This window comes from Chiloscyllium plagiosum, unplaced genomic scaffold, assembly GCF_037043375.1.
Source record: "Chiloscyllium plagiosum isolate Xiang-an unplaced genomic scaffold, Cpla_swu_hap1 HiC_scaffold_16, whole genome shotgun sequence".
NCBI classification, from domain to species: Eukaryota; Metazoa; Chordata; class Chondrichthyes; order Orectolobiformes; family Hemiscylliidae; genus Chiloscyllium; species Chiloscyllium plagiosum.
Window position 1 is genome coordinate 59872718 of NW_028270154.1, and position 22865 is coordinate 59895582.

The window sequence follows — 22865 nt, forward strand, 5'->3', positions numbered from 1 at the left end:
TGTCAAAAACTCATTACACGGTTTGTAGAAGGCTGAGCCGCTGTATCTGCTCTGATGTTGAATCTCCTTGTCGATGGTGATTTTTGAGATAGAAGCCTGCTAAGGTGTAGGAATGTTTTCAACATACTCCAGAGAATAACCTATATGGGAGATGGAATATTTGTTTGGCCAGGTGTGGGTTGATTTTTGTTTTGTTTTGGGAGCATTTGAGGACAGACCCTTTTTTAAAAAAAAAATATGTAAAGAACTAAGGAACAAAACAGCTGGTATTTACATTAGTTGATGTAATGTAAAAAGCTGCCAACTAGTGGGAAAGGTGTAGAGGAATAAATTTTCATGTAAATTACAGGGAGATGCTAAAATTATAGAGTTTATTATAGTGTAGGACATTAAATATTGACAGATAGATGGAAATGCTTTTAAAAAATTAGGAGAGTTGACCAGTTGTTCAGTGAAAGAGATTATAAGGAACTGTTGTTACTTGTAAATTATTCTATAGGATAATGAAGTTCAAAAGCACTTATAGGCTTTCATAGAATTAACCATACAATAAGTTTTGTAAATACAGGTAATTACAAAAATCATGAGGGTCACACCTATGACACAACACTGGAGAATTCACTGTCATGGGCTTTAAGCTTGAAAGTTTAAAAGTCATCAAGCCTGTTTGTGTTTTGAAGTATTTATAAATACCCCTCTTTCTATACATTTCTTTCATTCCATCTATATGAGAATCTGTTTTAAAATAGTATCTCATTGAAGCCAGAGGTGCCGAATAGATGATCCACCTCAGCCTCCTCCCGTGTGGTGCTCAGAATTCCAGATATCAGCCTTCAGCCAATTCCATTCACTCCATGTGATATCAAGAAATGGTTGAAGTCACTGGACACTGAAAAGGGACTCTGGCAACATTCCGGCAATAGTGCTGAAGACTTCTGCTCCAGGACTTGCTACTCTCCTAGCAGAGCTGTTCCAGTACAGTTACAACATTTGCATCTGCCCAACAATATGGAAAATTGCTGAATATGTGTTGCTGGAAAAGCGCAGCAGGTCAGGCAGCATCAAGAAGCAGGAGAATCGACGTTTCGGGCATGAGCCCTTCTTCAAGATTCCTGAAGAAGGGCTCATGCCTGAAAGGTTGATTCTCCTGCTCCTTGGATGCTGCCTGACCTGCTGCGCTTTTCCAGCAACACATTTTCAGCTCTGATCTCCAGCATCTGCAGTCCTCACTTTCTCCAATATGGAAAATTGCCCAAGTATGTCCTATACATAAAAAGCTGGACAAATTCAAACCAGTCAATATCTGCCCCATCACTCGACTCTCCATCATCAGTGTCAAACAGCACTTGCTTAGCAATAACCTGCTCAGTGATGCTAGTTTGCATTCTGTCAGGACCACTCAGCTTCTGACCTCATAGCAGTTTTGGTTCAAAGGTGGACAAAAGAGCTGAATTCCAGAGGGCAGCTGAGAGTGACAGCCCTTGACATCAAGGCTGCATTCAACTGAGGGGGGGGCATCATGGAGCCCTCACAAAACTGGAATCCGTGGATGTTGGGGGCAAACTGTTTGCTGGTTAGAATCTTACCTTGCACTAGGAAGAAGTCTGCCATCTCAGCTCCAGGATATCTCTGCAGGAGTTCCTCAGGCTAGTGCCATACGCCCAACCATATTCAGCTGCTTTGTGAATGAGTTTCCCGCCACTAAAAGGTCAGAAGTGGGAACATTTGCCAACGTTCAGCACTATTGGTGACTTCTCGGATACTGAAGCAATTCATGTATAAATACAACAAGATCTGGATGATATCCAGGCTGGGGCTGACAAGTAGTAAGTAACATTCTGGCCTCACAAACACCAGGCAATGCCCATCTCCAATAAGGTGCGATTTAATCATTATCCTTGTCAATACCATGGTATTACCATCACTGAATCCTCCACTATAAAGATCCTGGGGTTAACATTGACCAGAAACCCAACTGGACTCACCACAGAAACACAGTGGTTGCAAGAGCAGGTCAGAGGACAAGAATACTGCAGTGAGTAACTTGCCTCCTGACTCCCCAAAGTTTATCCATCATCCATAAGGCACAAGTCAAGAGTATGGTGGAATACTCCCCACCTGCCTGGATGGGTGCAGCTCCAACAACACTCATGAATCTTGACACCTTCCGGGACAAAGCAGCCCATTTGGCACCACATTCACTAGCAGCCAGTTCCTCCACCACCAATGCTTAATAGCAGCAGTGTGTGTTATCTACAAGGTACATTACTTAAATTTGCCAATTCATCCTTTGACAGCACTTTACAAACCCACAGCCACTTGCATCTAGAAGGATAAGGGCAGCAGGTACTTGGGAACACAACCACTTGCAAGTTTCCTTCCAAGCCACTCACCATCCTGATTTGGAAAGATGTCATTTTTCTTCACTGTCGCTGGGTCAGAAGTCTGAAGTTCCCTCCCCAGGAGCATTGTAGGTCTACCTACAGCACACCACCACTTTCTCAAGGGTAAGTAAGGACAGGCAATAAAAGCTGGCCAGCCTTTGATGCCCACGTCCCATGAGTGGGACATATTTTAATAAGATAACTTGACAGGCTCCCTGATTTTCTAGATGTATGAGGGTGTTAGCTTTTTTAGCAAAACTTACAGTTTATTGACATGTTTAACTTCTTATCAGCAAAGGATGTCCTGCTTTTATTGTGTCTGTACAGTAACTTATCAGCTGCTATGACCAAAATTTCTTCTAATTTTAATTGTCCAAAAAGAGATGTACTTAATAGCAAAAAATGTAAGGGTTGAGTTTCTTCTTTTCTGTGTCTGTGATTAAATAAAGCATCTTTATATGGGTATCTACTAATGGCAAGTTCCGTATTTCAGTCAAACACTTTATCATTCATTTAATATTGTAATTTGGTCTGATACTGAATGTGCACAATCACTCCATGCTGGCATAACTTATCTAAGTTTAAATTCCAGATTTTTTTTAACTTCTGCAGTTGCAAACTGGACAATAATAAAAGGAAACTCACACATACAAGCTACATCATCAGCAATGGGCCTGGCCAATAGATTAGATTCCGAATGGAAACAGTTTATATCCTTCTTTTATGACTCTTTATTAACATCATTTGCTGAGAGAAGCCCTGTCACATGATAGAGCCTCATTGTTCCAATCTGGCTATCTAAATATAATTCCAGGTGTTACTAACTCAGAACCTCAGCTTCTTTCCAACAGGGAGTGCTGCCTATAAAACAATCCAAGCATAATTCTGTCTAATAATGCTCCAGTTCATGGATAAAATTGATGCTTGGAAAGCTCTTAACCGGCTGATTCAACAGGACCCGTGTTCTTACTGCTAGCTCTTTCTATGATTGATGAGAAGTAGGGGGAGCTGTGACCTGATAAAAAAATCTTGCACTCAATAGTAGTTATTTGTAAAATTATGGCTGGAGCCCACTGGGAAATTTGACAGGATTTGGTTTGGCTTGTGAAAGAGATTTAGTACATTGAAGCACCCAACAGCTGAATTCTGTGCCTCCTCAATAAAACTCTTATACAGATACTATCTGAATTTCTTGAGGTTTTAAATGGGTGAATTAGCTCCATTTAACTTCTGAATGCGTTGCACTGTTTAATAATTTATGTCTGAAGATAAACTGCAGTAATATGGTTAGATACCAGATGGAGTCTTGCAGTACATCATCCTGTAACATGCTCAATATTTTTATTAGTCAATATGTTGCAATATTCAATTGTTAAATGAATTATATTTGTACATTCTTATATGCCGGTGAAGTAGATGTTCCTACATTAATTGTTCTGGGAATCTCAATTTTGTAACTCATTTTGTCTACAGAGATAACATTGCATTTAAAGGTCAACATAAAAGTCTGTTTATATGTTGCTTCCAATGCAGTAAAACATCTCAAGGGACAAGATTCAAATGGTAGTTTTCTTAGAAACTCTGGAGCTTTCTGTTATCTGACAGAACAATGCTATTACTTAAATTACTAGATTAAAGTTCAAGTGAGGAGTGAAAAGCGATTGGAAGCTTTTAAAATTTGGACGCTTTATCACTACTGAACACTGAAGCTTAAATTTACCATGACAATGTGAGCTGTCAGGGGAAATCAAATGGAGTCACTGAGGCATGAAATTAGCCTGATGGAATTGAGAAAGCAAATTAGAATTTTGAGATCTCTTGTCCAAGAAAAAAACGTGCTTTTCATTTATCACTAATTTTATGCAGTCTCTTTCCGCAGTTTGGTAATGTGCAGTTCTGTAAGCACCCTCTGGTGTTTACAAAATGCCAAGATCAACCTTAACCTAAAGCAGCTCAACATTCTGTCTGTCCCTTTTCCACACTGTGCATCTTGGAGTGCTGTAATTCGGATAATGACTATGAGCTGCAACCTTTTTTCCTTTCACTAGCCCCTCTTTAGACTGGCTTCCTAGATCAAGCAGTGGGGCCCTATTTGTAGATCTGAGAGCTACCAGCTCTGCAAAGATTGAAGATTGACCACAACTCTACCTCAGTCATTTCACCTCCATTGCTCAGAAGACTGAGGGAAGACTTCTGTGTCATAATATTGGTCTTTACTCGTTTCCCAAAATTTATCCATAATATATCTGCAGCTGCATTCTCAGACTTGAAATGATTCAACAACATATGAGTTTTATTTATTTATGTATGAGAGTTGTTTAAATTCCAAAATTGAATCCTGTGACTCTACATGTGGACTTATCTGAAGATGAGAAATGGAAGAAACGGGATGGATCACCTGGCATTGACTTAGGCCCTAGACATGATAATGGTAAACATAGCCTATTGACCTTTGTTCCAGTATCCTGGGCTCCGGACCAAAATTTGGAAGAGCTGTCCTACAGATTACTCAGACGAAAGCCTGATGTAGTCACATCTGTGGAATCATACCTTAAAGACAAGCCCCAGAAAACACCTTCACCGTCCCTGGCTTTGTTCTGTCCCACTGGCAGGACAGATCCAGCAGAGATGGCAGCACGGTGGTATATAGTTGGGAGGGAGTTTTTAGGGCAGTCCTCAACATTGACTTCAGGCCGCATGAAGGGTAAGGAAACCACTTACTAATTACCACCTACTGCCCTGCCTTCTGCTAATTAATCAGTGCTCTTGCTGCTGAACACCATTGGGTGGAAGCACTGAGGATGGAAAAGGAACACCATGTGATCTGGGTGGAGAGCTTCAGTGCCTATCACCAAGAATAGCTCATCAGCAGCACAACTACTAACTGAGCTGGCTTGGTCCTAAAGCATATAAATGCTAGACTGGGACTGCAGCGGGCTGTGAGCGCATTGAGAATACTTTCGATTTTGTTGTCTAGCATAATCACTGTGGTAAATGGGATAGACTTTGAGCATATCTAGCAACTCAAGCCTGTATGCCTATGAGGCAACATTCAGCATCAGCAACAGCAGAATTATACTACCACACAATCTGTAATCTTATGATGTAGCGCTACACTACAATTGCCAACAAGCCAAGGGATCGACCTTTGTTGAATGAAGAGTGCAGGACTGCCTGCCAGGAAACAACAATGCATACTGCAAGTTATGTCAGCCTGATGAAACTACAGTGGAGGAGCACTTGCCTGCTAAATAGTGGAATACAGTTCAATAGAGAAGGCTAAGTGACAACAGCAAACAACAAACTGATCAGATCTAAGTTCTGCAGTTTGTTACATCCAGTCATGAGTAATGGTGAACAATTAAACAATTAACAGGAGCTTGAGGCTGCACAAATATCCCCAACCTCAGTGATGGTGATGTTGGGGGGTGGGAGGTGGCTGCAAAAAAAGAGGCTGAACAGGGAATGTCATTTAGTACAGAGGAGAATTTCATTTCACTCTGATTATTTTGACAAAGATTCCAAGAAATCTTTGGAATTCTCTACCCCAGAGTATACTCTCTTTTTAAAGTAGAGGTTGATTTCATTTTTGACTGTCAAGGGAAAAGAGTTGTAGGGAGAATCTTGGTAAAAGGCATTGAGATGTTTCATCAGCAATAATACTAAATGGCAGAGCAGGCTCGATGGGCTGAATGGCTTACGGCAATTCCTGTGTTCCTGTCCATTTTGGTTTCATCCTGAGGCTGGTCTTCAGCCAATTCCATCCACACCATGTGGTATCTGGAAACAGCTGAAGACACTAGATACTGCAAAGGCAGTGGACCTGAGGAATGTTACAGCAGAAGTACTGAAGACTTGCTGTGCTGCAGATATCTGCTGTACACAAAAGTCATACATCTCCAACTCGGCCTATCACTGCCCTATCGGACTAGACTCCATCATTGGCACAGTGATTGGAAGAGGCTGCCGATACTACAATTAAGCAGAATTTGCAAAGGAATAACCTGCTCAGTTTGGGTTCCGCAAGAGTCGCTCACCTCCTGGTCCTTTTACAGCCTTATAAGAGCATCAAGAGGCTGAACCTTGCAGTTGAGGTGAGACTGACTGCCCTGAAGGTAGAAGAGAAAGTGAGGACTGGAGATGCCTTGAAGATAAAGTTGCATTTGACCTAGTGTGACATCAAGACTTCCCAGCAAAGCTGCAGTCAGTGTGAGTTGGAGGGGGATATCTCTGCTGGTTGGAATCCTACCTTGCACAAAGGAGGATAGTTGTGGTTGTTGGAAGTCAATTATCTCAGCTCTAGGACATCTACAGGAGTTCCTCAGAGTAGTGCCCTAGGCCCAAGCATCTTCAGCTGCTTCATTAATGATCTCTCCTCCTTTATATGGTCAAAAGTGAGATATTCACTGATGCTTGTGAAAAGTTCAGACCATCAGTGATTCTTCAGATATTGAAGCAGTCTGTGTCCATAAGTAGAAAGAGCTGAACAACATCCAGGCTTCAGCTGAAAAATTAAATTGGCATTACACTAGTACCAGCACTGAATATCTTACAATCACCCCTTGAGGTTCAATGGCATTGCCATAGTCCATATCTAGGATTACCATTGACCAGAAACTGAACTGGATTAGCCACATAAATACATGGCTACCTAAGCTCAACCATTAGCTGCTTCATCAATGTCAGAAGGTCTGTCATAAGGTCAGAAGTAGGGATGTTCACCGATGTTTGCATAACGTACAATGTTCAGTATCATTCATTACTCTCAGATACTGAAGCAGTCCATGTTCAGATACAACAAGATCTGGACAATATCCAGGTTTGGGCTGACAATTGGCAAGTAACGTTCTGGCCCCACAAATGCCAGGCTATGACCATCACCAAAAACAGACAATCTATCCATTGTCTCTTGGCATTCAATACATTACCATCACTGAAACCCCTATTATCAATGTCCTAGGGGTTATCTTTGATCAGAAACTCAACTGGGTTCACCACATAAACACGGTGGCTACAAGAGCATGTCAGAGACTAGGAATACTGCAGCGAGTAGCTCACTTCCTGATTCCCCAGAGCCTGTGCACCATCTACAAGGCACAAGTCAGGAGTGTGATGGAATATTCTCCACTTGTCTGGTTGAGTGCAGCCCCAACATATCGATTGTCTTGCTCCTCAGATGCTGCCTGACCTCCTTTGCTTTTTCCAGCGCCACACCATTATCAACTCTGACACCATCTAGGACAACGTAGCCCACTTGATTGGCACCATATCCACAAACATCCAAACCCTCCATCACCAACGCTGAGTAGCAGCAGTATGAGCTATCTCCAAGATATCCCCAAACCCACAACCACCTCCATTTAAAAGACAAGGACAGCAGAAATATAGGAACACTACCACCTTCAAGTTCCCCTCCAAGCCACTCCCCATCCTGACTTGGAAGCTGTTCCTTCACTGTCGCTGGGTCAAAATCCTGGAATTCCCTCGCTAAAGGGCATTGTGCATCAACCCACAGCAGGTGGACTGCAGTAGTTCAAGAAGGCAGCTCATCACTAATGTCTCAAGGGAAAGAAGGGCTGGGTAATAAATGTTGGCCAGTCTAGACACCCATATCCCACAAATGAATACTTTTTTTAAAGAAAAATAGGACAGAGGCTAGGAATCTTTATAAAAGCAAATTATTGTGGATGCTGGAATCTGAAACCAAAAGAGAAAATACTGGAAAATCTCAGCAGATCTGGCAGCATCTGTAAGGAGAGAAAAGAGCTGATGTTTCGAGTCTAACTTTGACAAAGGGTCAGTAGGACCTGCTGAGATTTTCCAGCATTTTCTCTTTGGGCTAGGAATCTTTCTTTGATAGCTTCAGTCCTGACTCACTGAAGCCTGTCTTCCATCTACAAGGCACAAGTCAGGAGTGTGATTGAATCCACCACTTGCTTGACATCATCCAGGATAAAGCTGACCACCATGTTCGAAACTCATTCTCTTTGCCATTGACACACAGCAGCAGTTGGGTATACCATCTACAAGATATATTGCAGTAACTCATCAAAGGCCTCTGAAAGCACCTTCCAAACCCAGACATTTTACCATCTGGATGGTATTACAACCCACAAGTTGCCCTCTAAGCCACACACCATCCTGACTTGGAAATACATCATTAACCAAGCAGCAGTTAAGGAACAAATTCCTGGAACTTCCTCCCTAACAGTACTGTGTGTGTTCCCACATCCCAAGGATAGCAGTGGTTCAATCAAGAAGACAGCATATTACTATCTTCTCCAGGGTAGAGAAGCAGGAGGCTGGAAGAACACAGCAAGCCAGGCAGGATCAGAAGGTGGAGAAGTCAGTGTTTTGGCTGTAACCCTTCTTCAGGTCTCCCATTGTCTTCTCCAGGGCTATTCTGGTTGGACAGAAATACTGGGCTAGTCAGCAATACTCCTTGTTCCACGAACAGTTTAACCAAAGTAGAAGTTACCTTAGCATTTTCTTTTCGACTCAAACAGATGCCTTGAATTTGAATTATTCTGCCGAGAAATGTCCTTTGTGCATTTAAAATGCAACTTGCACATCATTGCAAACGGCTTGCTTGCAGTAAAAACGATGAATTTGTAGTTACGTTTACTCTGAATTACACTGCTTCGCAAAAAATATTGTATGTTGTGATAATAAAACAGATTAAAGTGTGTGTCTGTAAAGAAGCTCAACTAAATTTCATATGGTTTTAGCAAAACCTTTGAAATTTAACATTTGATATGTGTTTTCTGGTAAGGGCATTGCGAACTGCTTTCAACTGTCATCAATTGACATCAAAATCTGAGAAGTTTACTCCCACCTCATACTGAGAAGGGAGGCCAAATGAATTTAAAATGACAATATGATACGCCCACAAAAATCTTTGCTTAGAATTTATCCAAAAGAATACAAGAGCTCTTCTTCTTCCAGCCTTCCTATGCTCCGGGGCTTCACTTTCCGGTCTCTCATTCAACTCTGTTTTCTTCTGTGTGGCATTGATGGCTATAATCGCAAACCGTGCAGGGCCTAATCTCTAAATTTTCTTCCTTCTTTACCTTTTGAGATTCTGCTGTAGGTCTACTTTTATGTATTTGATGACTTGACCTATTTGGCTCACTTTCGGTTTGTGCTTGATTAACATTGAAGCAGCTTTACGATCTCAGTATTTAAAATCCACCACAAATAGAGATGTTTAAAGTATACACATGTACCTTTCTTTTAGACGTTTCAGTTTTAGCTTCTGATATGGTACCTATATCTACATGTTAGTGCTTGTATTGGTTTGCTTTATGGTTGGTATCTGTGCATTATTCCATATTTCAAATCTAACCAGCTGGACGGAAAAACAATAGTATTGTGTGGAAACCTAATTTAATTTATATTAGTTTAAATTAACTTCTAAGAGAGCATTAACTTCTAATTTCACAGTTCTGGAGAAATCTCCCTTCAGTTCTGAAGGAGAGTCATATCATACTTGTAAAGCTTTGTTTCCCTCTCTTGCAGATGTTTCCAGATCAAATAGCTGAATTTCTTCAGCAATTTCTGTTCTTATTTCAGATTTCCAGCATCCACAGTATTTTAGTTTTGTTAGATCAGGAAGTAGGTTGATGGGAGGAATGCTTGTTCAAAGGACAGGATCACAGGAATCAGACATTGGGATGTGGGCTGTCTGCAGAACAACGACCCTTCTAAAGGCCCAAGTGTCGTCCCAAGGGCAATTGTTGTTCCAGGTGGCACTCCTGGTGATGGAGAGGTGCCAGCCTCTAGTTAGTTGGTAGCTCTTGGGGCAAGATTTCTATCCATTGAATAATAAAAGAAATTTAATGACCTCCATGGGACTAGGAGTCGTGGAGGCAGGTTGCCTGCAGCCTGTTTTGGTGACCGATAGTCTGACAGCCCCTGCCTCCCTCATTAAATTCCACCCTCAAGCAAGTTTTGTTGAAGCTCCATATTGTGGCTTAGTGACAATGTCTCTACCCCTGGACTGGGAAGCCTGTGTTCAAGTCCCATCTGCCCTGCATGTCTCTAAATAACATAGCTGAACAGGTTGATTAGAAAAATAGGTTATAATTTAAAAAAGACTTTTTAAAGAAGTTTTAAAATTTAAAATTTATTACTTTGAAGTTTGATCTTCTCAAGGAAGAACTTCAGAACAAATGAATTGTCGTGCCAGAGTTTTAGAAAAATACTTAACCTGTTTAGCATAAGGAAATATCATATCAACAAAGATTAACTAGTTTATCTTGAGCTATATAGTCTCAAGTAAACTTCCTGGAACTGAATTAGAAATAAATACTAAATTTTAAAGGTACATTTTTTTCAGTTACAATTTCTTGTTTGAATGTAATCTGTGGAGTTATGTGCTTATCCTACTGTACACAGCTGGTGCACTTTCTGCATCACAATAGAACACACAGGATTAAAATTACTTAAAAATTAAACAACACTCTGCAAAAATGGGCACTAAGAAAAATAAGTTTAATTGGAGCAGCAAGTTATTCCCATTCTCTAGGGTTTTAGATTAAGATAAGATTACATTACAGTGTGGAAACAGGCCCTTCGGCCCAACAAGTCCACACCGACCCGCCGAAACGAAACCCACCCATACCCCTTACCTAACACTACGGGCAATTTAGCATGGCCAATTCACCTGACCCTGCATATCTTTGGACTGTGGGAGGAAACCGGAGCACCTGGAGGAAACCCACGCAGACACTGGGAGAACGTGCAAACTCCACACAGTCAGTCGCCTGAGGCGGGAATTGAACCCGGGCCTCTGGCTCTGTGAGGCAGCAGTGCTTGCCACTGTGCCGTTGTCTAATTGTCTGTGAGCAGATTTAGCCATGTCCACTCACTTCAAGACCCTTGCTATTTTTAAAATTTATTTTTGGGATGTGGGCATCACTGGCTGGCCAGCACTTATTCCCTGTCACTCGTTGCCCTATAGCTTTCCAAAATATCCCTAATGACTACAGCTTCATGTGTGTATTTATAGTTGCTTGCTGTGGGCTGGATTAGTCATGACAAACACTTACTACCCACATTCCACTATGTTTTTATATTTGTGCTTCTTAAAACTGTGGACTGAAATGAGAATTTTGAAGTGTGTTGAAATTAAGCAATCCATACCTGTTGTGAACCTGTTTGAGTAGCTGGTAGCTCCAGCAATTTGCAGACGAACTGGAACTAATGGTTTGTTTACAAGGGAAGCTGACTGGTGTGGACTGGTGGCCAGTTATCAATAACAAAGGTCCTCTACCTGTCCACAGCCATCCATTTGGTTGCCAGGTAACAACAGCTTGGGCTGTGAACAAGACAAAGAGAAGCTAGATAGACTGTAAGAGAAACAAATGCAGCCATGAAGAAAATCTCTCAGTTCTCTGCAGTAAGTTATCTAGGAAAACAGCTTATCTTTCCTTATGCAGATGTGACAAGTTGTGACTTTGAATTGAATAAGTCAGAAACCGTTCATCAGTGAAACAGCCACCCTGTGCCACTTGCAAGCCAGCAAATGCTTTTGAGGGGAAAAAAATGGAAGGTTGAGGAGAAATCTTGGATCATCAAGAGCCAACCCAACAGATCTTAAGAACAAAGACAACAGAGCTGTTTTCTCAGTTACATTCTACATGTGTCTTGTTTTCCTGGTCAGTTTAGAATTTTAAATTGTAGAATTAATTTAATTATTTACCTGTTGCTAGAATCCATTTATCTGTAATAATTAGTGTGCTGTCTATGAACCTGCATCTGAAAATCAACTTTCAGGATGACTCTGGGAACAGCGTTTTCAGGTGTGTCGTGACTCTGATGCGAGGAAGCCTAGTGTGAGTCACCTTCATCAGGCAATGGAGATTAGACTCCAGGAGACAGCTTCATATATCTCACATAGTGCAAGTTATTTGGCATGCTGAGATTAGTTGGAAATCAAGTAAAATGGAATTTGGATTCATTTCAGAGTGAAAGCTTACAGCAATTTTCCCACGTTGACCATCAGGGAAAATTGCTTTGTATTTCTGAAATGTAAATTTAAGTCAAACGCATTATTCTAATGATTTATTCTCTCTTTGTGCAGGAGCAGTATCGATAGCAGGGGTCCAAGCTGGCCTTTGGGCAGTGGAAGGAGGAAATAAACTGGTTTGTTCCCAGTTACTTGATTCAGCAAAAGTCAATGTTGCCCACACCACAGTGACTTCAATTTCTCTGCACCCATCAGGTAAGGAAGGAATTAAATTTAATTGAATTAGCGTTATTGTCATATACTCACATGAGTACAGTGAAAAGTTTACAAGTCACTACTTACAGCACCATCTTTGATACAAAAGTACCTAGGTACAAATTCTTGAGTACAAATTCTTAGGGAAAAGAAATTAGAGAAATAAAGAAATAAGAAGCATTACAGACCTTCAAAAATACAAAATCGTAAACATAAATGAGAAAAATAACGGAATAAAAGTTCAGAAAATGTATCCCGGGCTGGATCCAGCCATGATGCTGAAGAAAACGTTGCATGGAGTCACAAACTGACTGAAGCTGCCACAAGGAAATCCAAACTGAAGCTGATAGAAACAGCCACCGAAGCCACCAAAAAGAGTCCCAGGCCGCCACCAAGTGTATACTTAATGATTAGATGGAAGTCATATTCATACACTGAATAACTGAGCAATAGTCAGTGAAGGCACACTACAAAAAACCGGACTGTTTGTTTTTTAAAGGATATGTTATCAGCACAAAATTGAAGATCTGCACCCCCAGCAGGGTGTCTCAGTTCTGCGATCGGTCAATAAACACTTGGAATCGGTTTGGCTTTTAAGATTTCACTCTTTATTTTTCATACAGTCGGGCACAGAGTGTTCAGAAACACTGAGGTTATACACTTGGCCTAAAACAAGGACATTTTTATACTTTTCTTAAAGAAGGGTATAGGCCATGATCACATAGTACATTCAAACAATTACCAATCAATATAGGATACAGCTTTATTTGACAGTTACTTGATCCAGTGATCCTAGGAACCATCTTAGTTTTCCAACACTCAGACCACCCTTATCTCACTAACTGAGCCACTGTACCTGTATCTGAAGATCAGTTAGGATGACCAGTAATGTCTTATCTAGTCTAGTTTTTTTATGCTGTACAGGGAGCATTGTCTGCTAATTTCTATTGAAGCAGACTGTGGTTAGTCAATTATGCAGCTATAACAGAATTAGTAATTAGTAACTTAAAAGCCATTTTATGCAGCTTTAGCAGAATTGTCAATTTGCAGCCTAGAATGCTGTACATCTCTATGACTCTAAGCCATTTTGTCATGCTATTTGCATTGAGAAGCCATTTTATTGCCGCCTAAGTTATTAAGAGCATCTGTATTCAGGTTTCATATCCTCAAGATCTAATGTTACAATATTAGCTGGGATTTTGGTAAGTTATCTAGTATCATATGCAAACTGCTGCACGGTTCCTCTACTTTACTGATTGGACTACAGTAGATCTTTAACTCAGAGAGCTTGGATGGCACTTTGAAATGTTTGTACTTTACTCCCCTTCCTGTTTTTTGTTTGGGTAGGAACAGGAATGAACAAATATTATGCCTTATTACAATGATGTGGAGGTTTGAAAAAATTTACATAAAATCTATGCATAATAGAAAGTTTGCACCTAAAATATGGCCTCCATGTAGTTAGAAATGATCTTTTCAGACAGTTTGTTTTGAATTATTTGACCAAACATATCTTGAAAGAAATATTGAGCCAATTTATCAATGTGTTAATGCCAGTGGTAAGGACAACACAAAAAGTTCAAAGGCTAAAAGTGAACTTTGTGAGTCAGATTCCATCACCTAAAGATTTAATGCAATATCTAAAAGGCATCTGCATGGGTATATGAATAGGAAGGGTTTGGAGGGATATGGACTGGGTGCTGGCAGGTGAGACTAGATTGGGTTGGGATATCTGGTCAGCATGGACGGGTTGAACCAAAGGGTCTGTATCTATGCTGAAAATCTCTGTGACTCTATGACTCTAAAAGAAGAACCAATTATGGCAGATATTCATGTGTAATCACCACCACACTCCCCACACTCTCACCAGTCCCACATATTGGGGCCTGCACTTTGGGGCTGGAGCGAACGGAGAGCAGCCTGGGAAGGTAAGAGATTATAAAAACTTAGCTCGTGGATTTGGGGCCTGCACTTTGGGACTGGAGCTGAGTGGGAGTGAATGGAGAGCAATCTGGAAAAGTAAGAGATTCCGATTCGAAATTGTTCCGACTGAGGAGAAACTGAAAAATGACATCACAGCCAGGAGGGCTGTGATTTGATTGTCTAATAAGGGGTCTGCTAAATTTAAGTCTTTAATTTATTGATTACGACTTATATATTACTTAAAACTTGCATAAGCAGTGATACAGAAAGTTAAAAACTAAAAAAAAAACAAATTCAAAACAAATTAAATAAAATAGAATGAAGAGTCAGGTGATTTGGTTCTGCATGATGTGGGAGCTGGTGGACCCTTTTGTAGTTCCCAGTAACCATGTCTGTAGTAAATGTTGGTTGCTGGAAGAATTCCAGCTCCGAGTCGATGAGCTGGAGTCTGAGTTTCAAACATTGCAACAGATCAGGGAGAGTGAGAGTTATACCTGGATGCTGTGTTTTAGGAGACAGTCGCACCCCTTAGACTAACTAACTCGAATTTGGCCAGTGGTCAGGGACAGGAGGATGTGGCTGTGGGTGAGGCAGATAGAGGGATCCAGCTGGAGCCTCAGATCCTGTCCTTGTCCAACAGATTCAAGAGTTTTGCTCCCTGTGTGGATGGGAATGGGGACTGCAGGGAAACTGAGCCGATTGACCACAGCACTGTGGTGCAGGGAGCCATTCAAGTGGGGGGAGAGAAGAGAAATATAATTGGGAATAGTCTAGTTAGAGGCACAGACACTGTTCTCTGTGACCAGGATCATGAGTCCTGAAGGTTGTGTTGCCTGCTTGGTGCTCGGGTTTGGGATATCTTATCTGAGCTGCAGAGGAACTTAGAGTAGGAGGGTAAAGACCCAGTGGTTGTGGTCCATGTAGATATCAACAACATAGACAAAACTAGGGCAGAGGTTCTGCTAAAGGAGTATGAACAGCTAGGAGCTAAAGTGAAAAGTAGAACCAAAAAAGGTAGTAATCTCTGGATTACTACCTAATCCATGAGCTAATTGGCACAGGGTCAATAAGATTAAGCTGGTAAATGTTTCGCTCAAAGGATTGGTGTGGGAGAAATGGGTTGGAAATCATGAGACATTAGCATTAGATGGGACGGTCTTCCTCTGAACTGTGCAGGGACCATAGTCCTAGTGAGTCGCATATCACGGGTTGTAGGCAGAGCTTGAAAATAAGTGCTCAGTTCTAGGGGAAATTAGAAAACCTGAATTAAAGGAGGAGGTAAGAGTGTAGAACTCAGAAGAGGTTATTAAAATCTCCCAGCGCAGGCACAAATAGGACAAAGTATATGGAAAGGGTTAGCAATCAAACTTCAAGCACACTGGACAAACGAATGACAATGTGTTAATACAGGACTGCAAGTGTTATATCTGAATGCACACAATATAAGGAATAAGGTAAATGGTCTTGTGGCGCAGATCAAACTTGGCAGGTATGACGAGGTGGGCATCACAGAGACATGGCTGCAAGGGGATCAGGATTGGGAGCTGAATATTCAAGGATATACATTCTGTCGAAAGGATAGGAAGGTGGGCAGAGGGGGTGGGGCTGCCTTATTAGTAAGAAATGAAATTAAATCAATAGTAAGAGACAAAATAGGGTCAGATGGTGTAGAATCTGTGTGGGTAAAATAGAAGAATTGCAAAGGTAAGAAAACCATAGTTGGAGTTATGTACAGACCCCCAAACAGGAGTTAGGAGCTTGGGCGCAAGATACGCCAGGAGATAGAAAAGATGTGTAGGAAAGGCAAAGTTACAGTGATCATGGGGGATTTTAATATGTAGGCGGATTGGGAAAATCATTTTGGTAGTGGATTGGAAAAAAAGGAATTTGTGGAATGTCTACAGAAAGGCTTTTGGAGCAGTTTGTGGTGGATCCCACTAGGGAATAGGCAAAAGTGTAGTTAGTGTTGTGCAATGAGGCAGACTTGCTAAGGGAACTTAATGTGAAGGAACCCTTAGGGGGCGGTGATCATAATATAATTGAATTTATTCTGCAGTTTGAGAGGGAGAAGATTGAATCAGAGGTAATGGTATTGCAGCTGAACTGTGCAGGCATGAGGGAGGAGCTGGGCAGAATTGACTGGGAGAGGATCCTGGCAGGAAAGACATTGGAACTGCAATGGCAGGAGTTTCTGGGAGTAATTCAGGAGACACAGCAGGGATTCATCCCGAGGGGGGAAAATAGCATGGATGCAGGGAGGATGAAGCAACCATGGCTGAGTAAGAAAGTTGGGGATAACATTAAAGCAAAAGAAAAAGCATATAATGTGGCAAACGGCGGTGGGAAATCAGAGGATTGGAAAGCTTATAAAGACCAACAGAGGACAGCAAACAAAGAAAATAAGGAGGGAGAAGATTAAACACGAGAGTAAGTTTGCCAGTAATATAAAGGAAGAGTGTAAGAGTTTCTTTAGACATATAAAAGGCAAAAGAAAGACAAAAGTGGACATTGGTCTGCTGGGAAATGGTGCTGGAGACATAGTAGTGGGGAACAAGGAAATGGCTGAATTCAATAATTACTTCACGTTAGTCTTCATGGTGGAAGACCCGAGTAATGTGCCAAAAATTCAAGAGAGTGAGGGGCCAGAGCTGAGTTATGGTAGCCATCACCATGGAGAAGGTACTAGAAAAACTGAATAGCCTGAAGGTGGATAAATCACCTGGACCAGATGGACTACACCCCAGAGTTCGCAGGGGGTTAGCTGAAGTGAAAGTGGAGGTGCTAGTGATGATCTTTCAGGAATTCCTAGAATCAGGGAGGGTCCCAGAGCACTGGAAAACCGCTAACGTGACACCCCTGTTCAAAAAGGGAGTAAGGCAAAAGAGGGAAAGTTATATGCTGATTTGCCTAACCTCAGTCATGGGTAAGATCCTGGAATCCATTGTGAAGGATGAAATTTCTGAATACTTGGAAGTATATGGTAAAATAGGGAAAAGTCACCATGGTTTCATCAAGGGGAGGTCATGCCTGATGAATCTGCTAGAATTCTTTGAGGACGTAATGAGCAGGTTAGACCAAGGAGAGCCAATGGATGTTATCTACCTGGACTTCAAGAAGGCATTTGACAAGATGCCACACAGGAGGCTACTGAGTAAGATAATGGCCTGTGATTTTAGAAGCAAGGTGCTAGCATGGATAGAAGCTTGGCTGTCTGGCAGAAAGCAAACAGTGGGGATAAAAGGGTCCTTCTCGGGATGGCAACCGGTGACAAGTGGTGTTCCACAAGGCTTATTGTTGATTTAAGAAAATATATGTTTGCAAAATTCAGTTTATTTCCAAGAATAATTTCAACATTTTGTTTCTTTAGGAGATAAGTCCCTTTATCAACTGAAGTATGAAAATGAAGATGAAGGCGGTTATGATTTCTATGACATTGTGGTGATTGCGACGCCTTTACATCGGGAAACCTCGAATATTACCTTTAATGACATGACACCACCAGTAACACATTTTCCTGGTCACTACCAACATATGATTGTTTCTATAGTGCATGGTTACCTCAATTCTTCGTATTTTGGGTTTCCAGATCCCAAGCTGTTTCCGTTTGCAGCAATTGTAACGACCGACAGCCCAAAGCTTTTTATGTTTAGTACAAGCAGTATTTGCCCAGTGAATATTACCAGTAATTATAGAAGAAAACAACCACAGGAAGCTGCTGTATGGAAGGTTTTCTCTCCATCACCCCTCACCAAAGAACAATTGAAGACACTCTTTCTTTCATACTACTCTGTACAAGTCACCGATTGGCTGGCATATCCTCATTACACCTCAATGAAGGGAATCCCTCCTATAGTTCTACATGACAATCTCTATTATTTGAATGGTGTAGAATGGATAGCGAGTAGCCTGGAAATGTCTGCCATTGCTGCTAAAAATATAGCTTTGTTGGGGTATAATCGGTGGCACCAACAACTGGATAAGATTGATCAGAAAGACTTAGTGCATAAAATCAAAACTGAACTGTAGGGGCCCAATCAAATTCTGATGAATATACACATTGTATAATATACTTGAATTTGAACTTGCAATGCCACAGTTGGAACTTAGTGTTTTAAACTGATTATTAAGAAATTAAATTAAAAAGACCTTGTTGCTGATTGCTAACCTGTTCAATTAACTATTTCAAAGTTGTGAAATATCCTTTTTTTTTCCAAATTACTGCCTCAACTGTTTTGTGATTTCAAAAAGGGAGTTCACACACAAAATTTAATATTTTAAGGAAGATAGGAAGTGTTTTAGATTTACCTATGTCTATTTGGAGTATTATTAAAGCAGAAAATTCTGCAAAGGCCCAGCACATTAGGCAGTGGCTGTGGGGAGCGATAAGTTGACTTGCTTTAAATATTCTTTCATGGAATGTAACATGGCATGGCCTGCATTTGTTGTCCATCACTAATTGCTCTCGTGAAAGTGGTGGTCAACTGGACAGAGTAACAGGACGTCACATCTAGTGACAGTGAAGGAAGGGCAGTACAATTCCAAGTCAGGATGGTGTGTGACTTGGAGAGGAACTTGCAGCAAGTTGTGTTCCCACGATTCTGCTGTTTTTGTCATTCTAGGCAGAAGTAATTGCGGGTTTGGAAGGTCCTGTCAAGAAGCATTTGGTAAGTTGATGCTGTCCATCTTATACATGTTGTATACTGCTGCCATTGTGATCAGTGATTGAGGGAGTGAGTGTTTAAATTGATAAATAGATTGCTGCTCAAAGCAGGCTGTTTTATCCTGGGTGGTGTCAAGTTACTTGAATGTTGCACTCATCCAGGCAAGTAGAGAACAGTCCATCCCACTCCTGACTTGTGCCTGGTTTACTGGTGGATATACTTTGGGGTGGGGACATCTGACAGTGAGTTATTAGTTTCAGAATTCCCATCCTCTGCTTACATCTCTCATCACAGATGCTGCCTAATCTGTTGAATATGTCCAACATTTCTGGTTTTATTGCAGTTTTCCTGTATCGGTTTTCCAGATTATTGCTTTTTGTATCAAGAATACCTCCGATATTTCAAACATCCTATTACCTTGAATTTGTTGCTGGTCTTGGTCCACGTGGAAATGATTATGGAAACTTCTCATTCAAACTATTAAGAAGCAACCAGTGTATACTGATTTGTGAATGATTTAACAAAAGAAGCAACAGCAACAAGAAGAAATGCGTTTTTGTTTCAGCTGGTGATTAGGTTCTGGAATGCATTACCTGAGAGTGTATTAGGGAGGTTTACTCAAGGTCTGCAAAGAGACTCATTTAATTAACAAAGTGAACAAATTTACAGGGATCCAGGAAACAGATAGGGACTGGCCTTCTGTGCTGTAGCCATTCAATGCTTTGTAAACTAGTGTACTATGTAGAATGACAGGACAGAGATTCTATCCCAGGGGATTCCCTCTATTCTCCCCAGCTATACCACTTTAACTCGCTACTGTGGTTTAATCTGTACAATTTCCCCAACACACACAAGCCTGTGAATTTGCATAAAACAGTGGGGAGGTAAAGTACATCTTTGAAGGGTACCTATTTTCCCATTGGTCTTCTGGGGTGTTGGAAAATAAAGAGAAAGATCAGCTGATGTGAAGTGCAGTTGTGTGTGAACTGGAACTTAAACAAGGAGAACAGTTACCAGCTAAAACAGACAGTGTTCATCTTCTCCCACAATGAGAAGGCACATGAGAAAATGGCAAAATTATCTTTGCTTGGGCACGACATCAATATGAAGATGTGGACCAGTATATTTTATTTTATAATAGTCAGTCCGTTCTTCCTATCAGTTTACTCTAGAGAGAAATCTCGAGAGGTTTTTTAACTTGGTTGCATTTGTTCATCTCTTAAGAGCCTCAAATCATACCTTCTTTACATATTATTTTGCACAGTGTTTCTTCAATTCAAGTTTCAGATACTAGTAACATCAGTTTAAAATTAGAAAGAAGTTGGTGAAATATGGAAAAAGCACAATTTATAATTCTACAATAATAATTTAATTACTTTGCTCAATTGCCTAATCATGCAAATGACGTTGCTTTATCGATTCTGATTTGCCAATATATTTCTATATCATGTAAATAAACTTCAGATTAAAATTCTTTGTGGGATTGGGCATGCTTTATATAAATATGGACAGCTCGTGGAAGTGAATGTTAAAGATAACCAATAGATTTGTTTCTGAAAAGTTCTGCACCATAATGTTTAGTGTGATCCTGAGCCATCAGATGGTCACTGATGGGAATTCCTTTTGTCCCAAACTCATAGGTGGTTTAACATTTGGGATGCTGGAAGGTTTATTTTTTCTGGACAGTCTGGGATAGAGCAAACCTTACAAGTTCTGCTCAAAGGCAGGTCCAACACACAGCATTCCTGTTTGAATTATATGTTTCAATATGGAGCCACTGCATCGTCTGACTTGACTGATGTACCAATGGCCATTTAGCTTCGTGATGATAGCTATGCATAAACAAGACACCAGAGGATTCGTACCGTGTGTGGGATAATTTCTTGCTGTTGTGAAATAAGGGGAAACAAAAAATTCTATACTGAAAATTAGAAAGTAAATTTGAAGGGGTAAAGTGAACAGAGAAATTGCCCATCGATCATTGCATTCTCAGAAAGTGAATCAAGAAATAGTAAATATTTTACACACTGACTACTGTAACTGCAGAAATTGGTCAATCTCTACAGTAGGCTTTAAAAAGGCTTTTCCTGAGTAAATGGATAAGATTTCACCTTGAAAGCATTTTATGATTTTTTAACTTTTACATCCAATGAATGTTAACATTTATGCAAATACTCTGTGAATCTTGGTAGTATAACCTGTTGTTATATTTTCTAATTTTACACAAATGACCATTGAGAAGATACAATGTGCCATTTTCGTGTTGGTATATTTACATAATACCTGAATGCTGCCGCACTATTCGTAAGAGTGCTAATATGGTTTAGTAAAGTAAAACAAATGCTGAAAATAATGTATCTACATAGCTAATGTTGGAAAAAAAGATCTTCACATTATAATTTGTGTTTTAGTAAAAATTCCTTCAGAGTGACAGTATTGCCACTGTGATTATGTGTTTATGATTTGGAGATATAATTCTGTGGTGTATTATAATTAATCCGATGGTTTTGTTTTACGAAAGGACCAGAAATATTGCAAACAATTTTCTGATAATTAAAATAGATTGTTTTTCTTTTCTTGTAATGAACTTTGATGTCAGGATTCTGTTTTATTACAACAAAGTGCTGAATAAAATTGCATTAGTAGGAGGAATAATCCAAAAGTTAATTTTCAATCTCTTGCAAATTCTGTTGAAACCTGCAGAAATTCTGTTGAAACCTGCAGAAACCTGCTTGTGAGTGTGGTCTGTTCAATTCACCACCATGTAATAGTCTGCAAATTTTCAAAGACTGGCTTTGCTAATGGGATTTGCCTTTGAAGACTTTGCTGCTTGTATTCTAAGCCTATCATTCAAATAAAGCTGACTGATTGTGGAGTCTATTGTTAATAAAATAATTAATTTCAGCAAAATGTAGGGATTAATTGCTAACATTGCAACATCAACCTGAACTAAATATTACTTAATATATTTACTGAATAGTGGTGTTTATGTTTTATATTTTGGTGCAGCAATGCATTCATATCAAAAATGTTGCATTATGTGTATAAAGGTACTTTTGTGGGTTATACGTTGTTCAAATGTATTCATTTAATTTGTCCTGTTTTAGTAGTTTATGAAGGACTCTGATAATCAAAATTGGGCCCCTTCTGTTCCGAATAATATTTGCCAAATTCACTTTTATCACTCACTGATGCTTTGCCTCCTATGTTGTTTGCTCTTCAGGTAGGTGAAATGCCATGCTTCTTGGATTATTTTGGACCACTAGGATGTTAATGTTATGCCAAATTCTCCCAATAGCCTTACAATAATTGTAAAAACACTAAAACATACCACTGGTTAGTGATGCTTCTGTAGTAAATGATCGGCGATATTCATTTGATCATATATAGCAGTTTTAGCCCCCTTGTCTGAAGAAAGATATGCTGGCACTGGAAGTAGTCCAGAGAAAGTTCACTAGGTTGATTCGGGATATGGAGAAATTTTCTAATGAGGAGGTGTTGAATAGGTTAAACCTATTCACATTTGGGTTTGGAAAATAAGAGATGACCTTACAAAATCCTTAGGGGACTTGATAGGTTAGATTCAGAGAGTTTCTTTCCATTTGTGGGAAAGGGTAGGATAAGAGGGCATAATGTCAGAGTAAGGGTAGACCCATTTAGGACAGACATGAA

At 40.3% G+C, this 22865-nt stretch overlaps 1 protein-coding gene across 1 annotated transcript in view; it reads left to right on the forward strand.

Annotated features, from left to right (window-relative positions):
* Positions 1–22068, forward strand: part of pcyox1l (prenylcysteine oxidase 1 like) — a 48020-nt gene extending 25952 nt beyond the window's left edge. Inside the window, exons 5-6 of the mRNA XM_043703827.2 lie at positions 12469–12609; positions 17900–22068. Of these exons, the coding sequence (XP_043559762.1) occupies positions 12469–12609; positions 17900–18558 (800 nt within the window). The 3' untranslated portion in view covers positions 18559–22068. The remainder of the gene's footprint in view (positions 1–12468; positions 12610–17899) is intronic.
* The last annotated feature ends 797 nt before the right edge of the window (positions 22069–22865 follow it).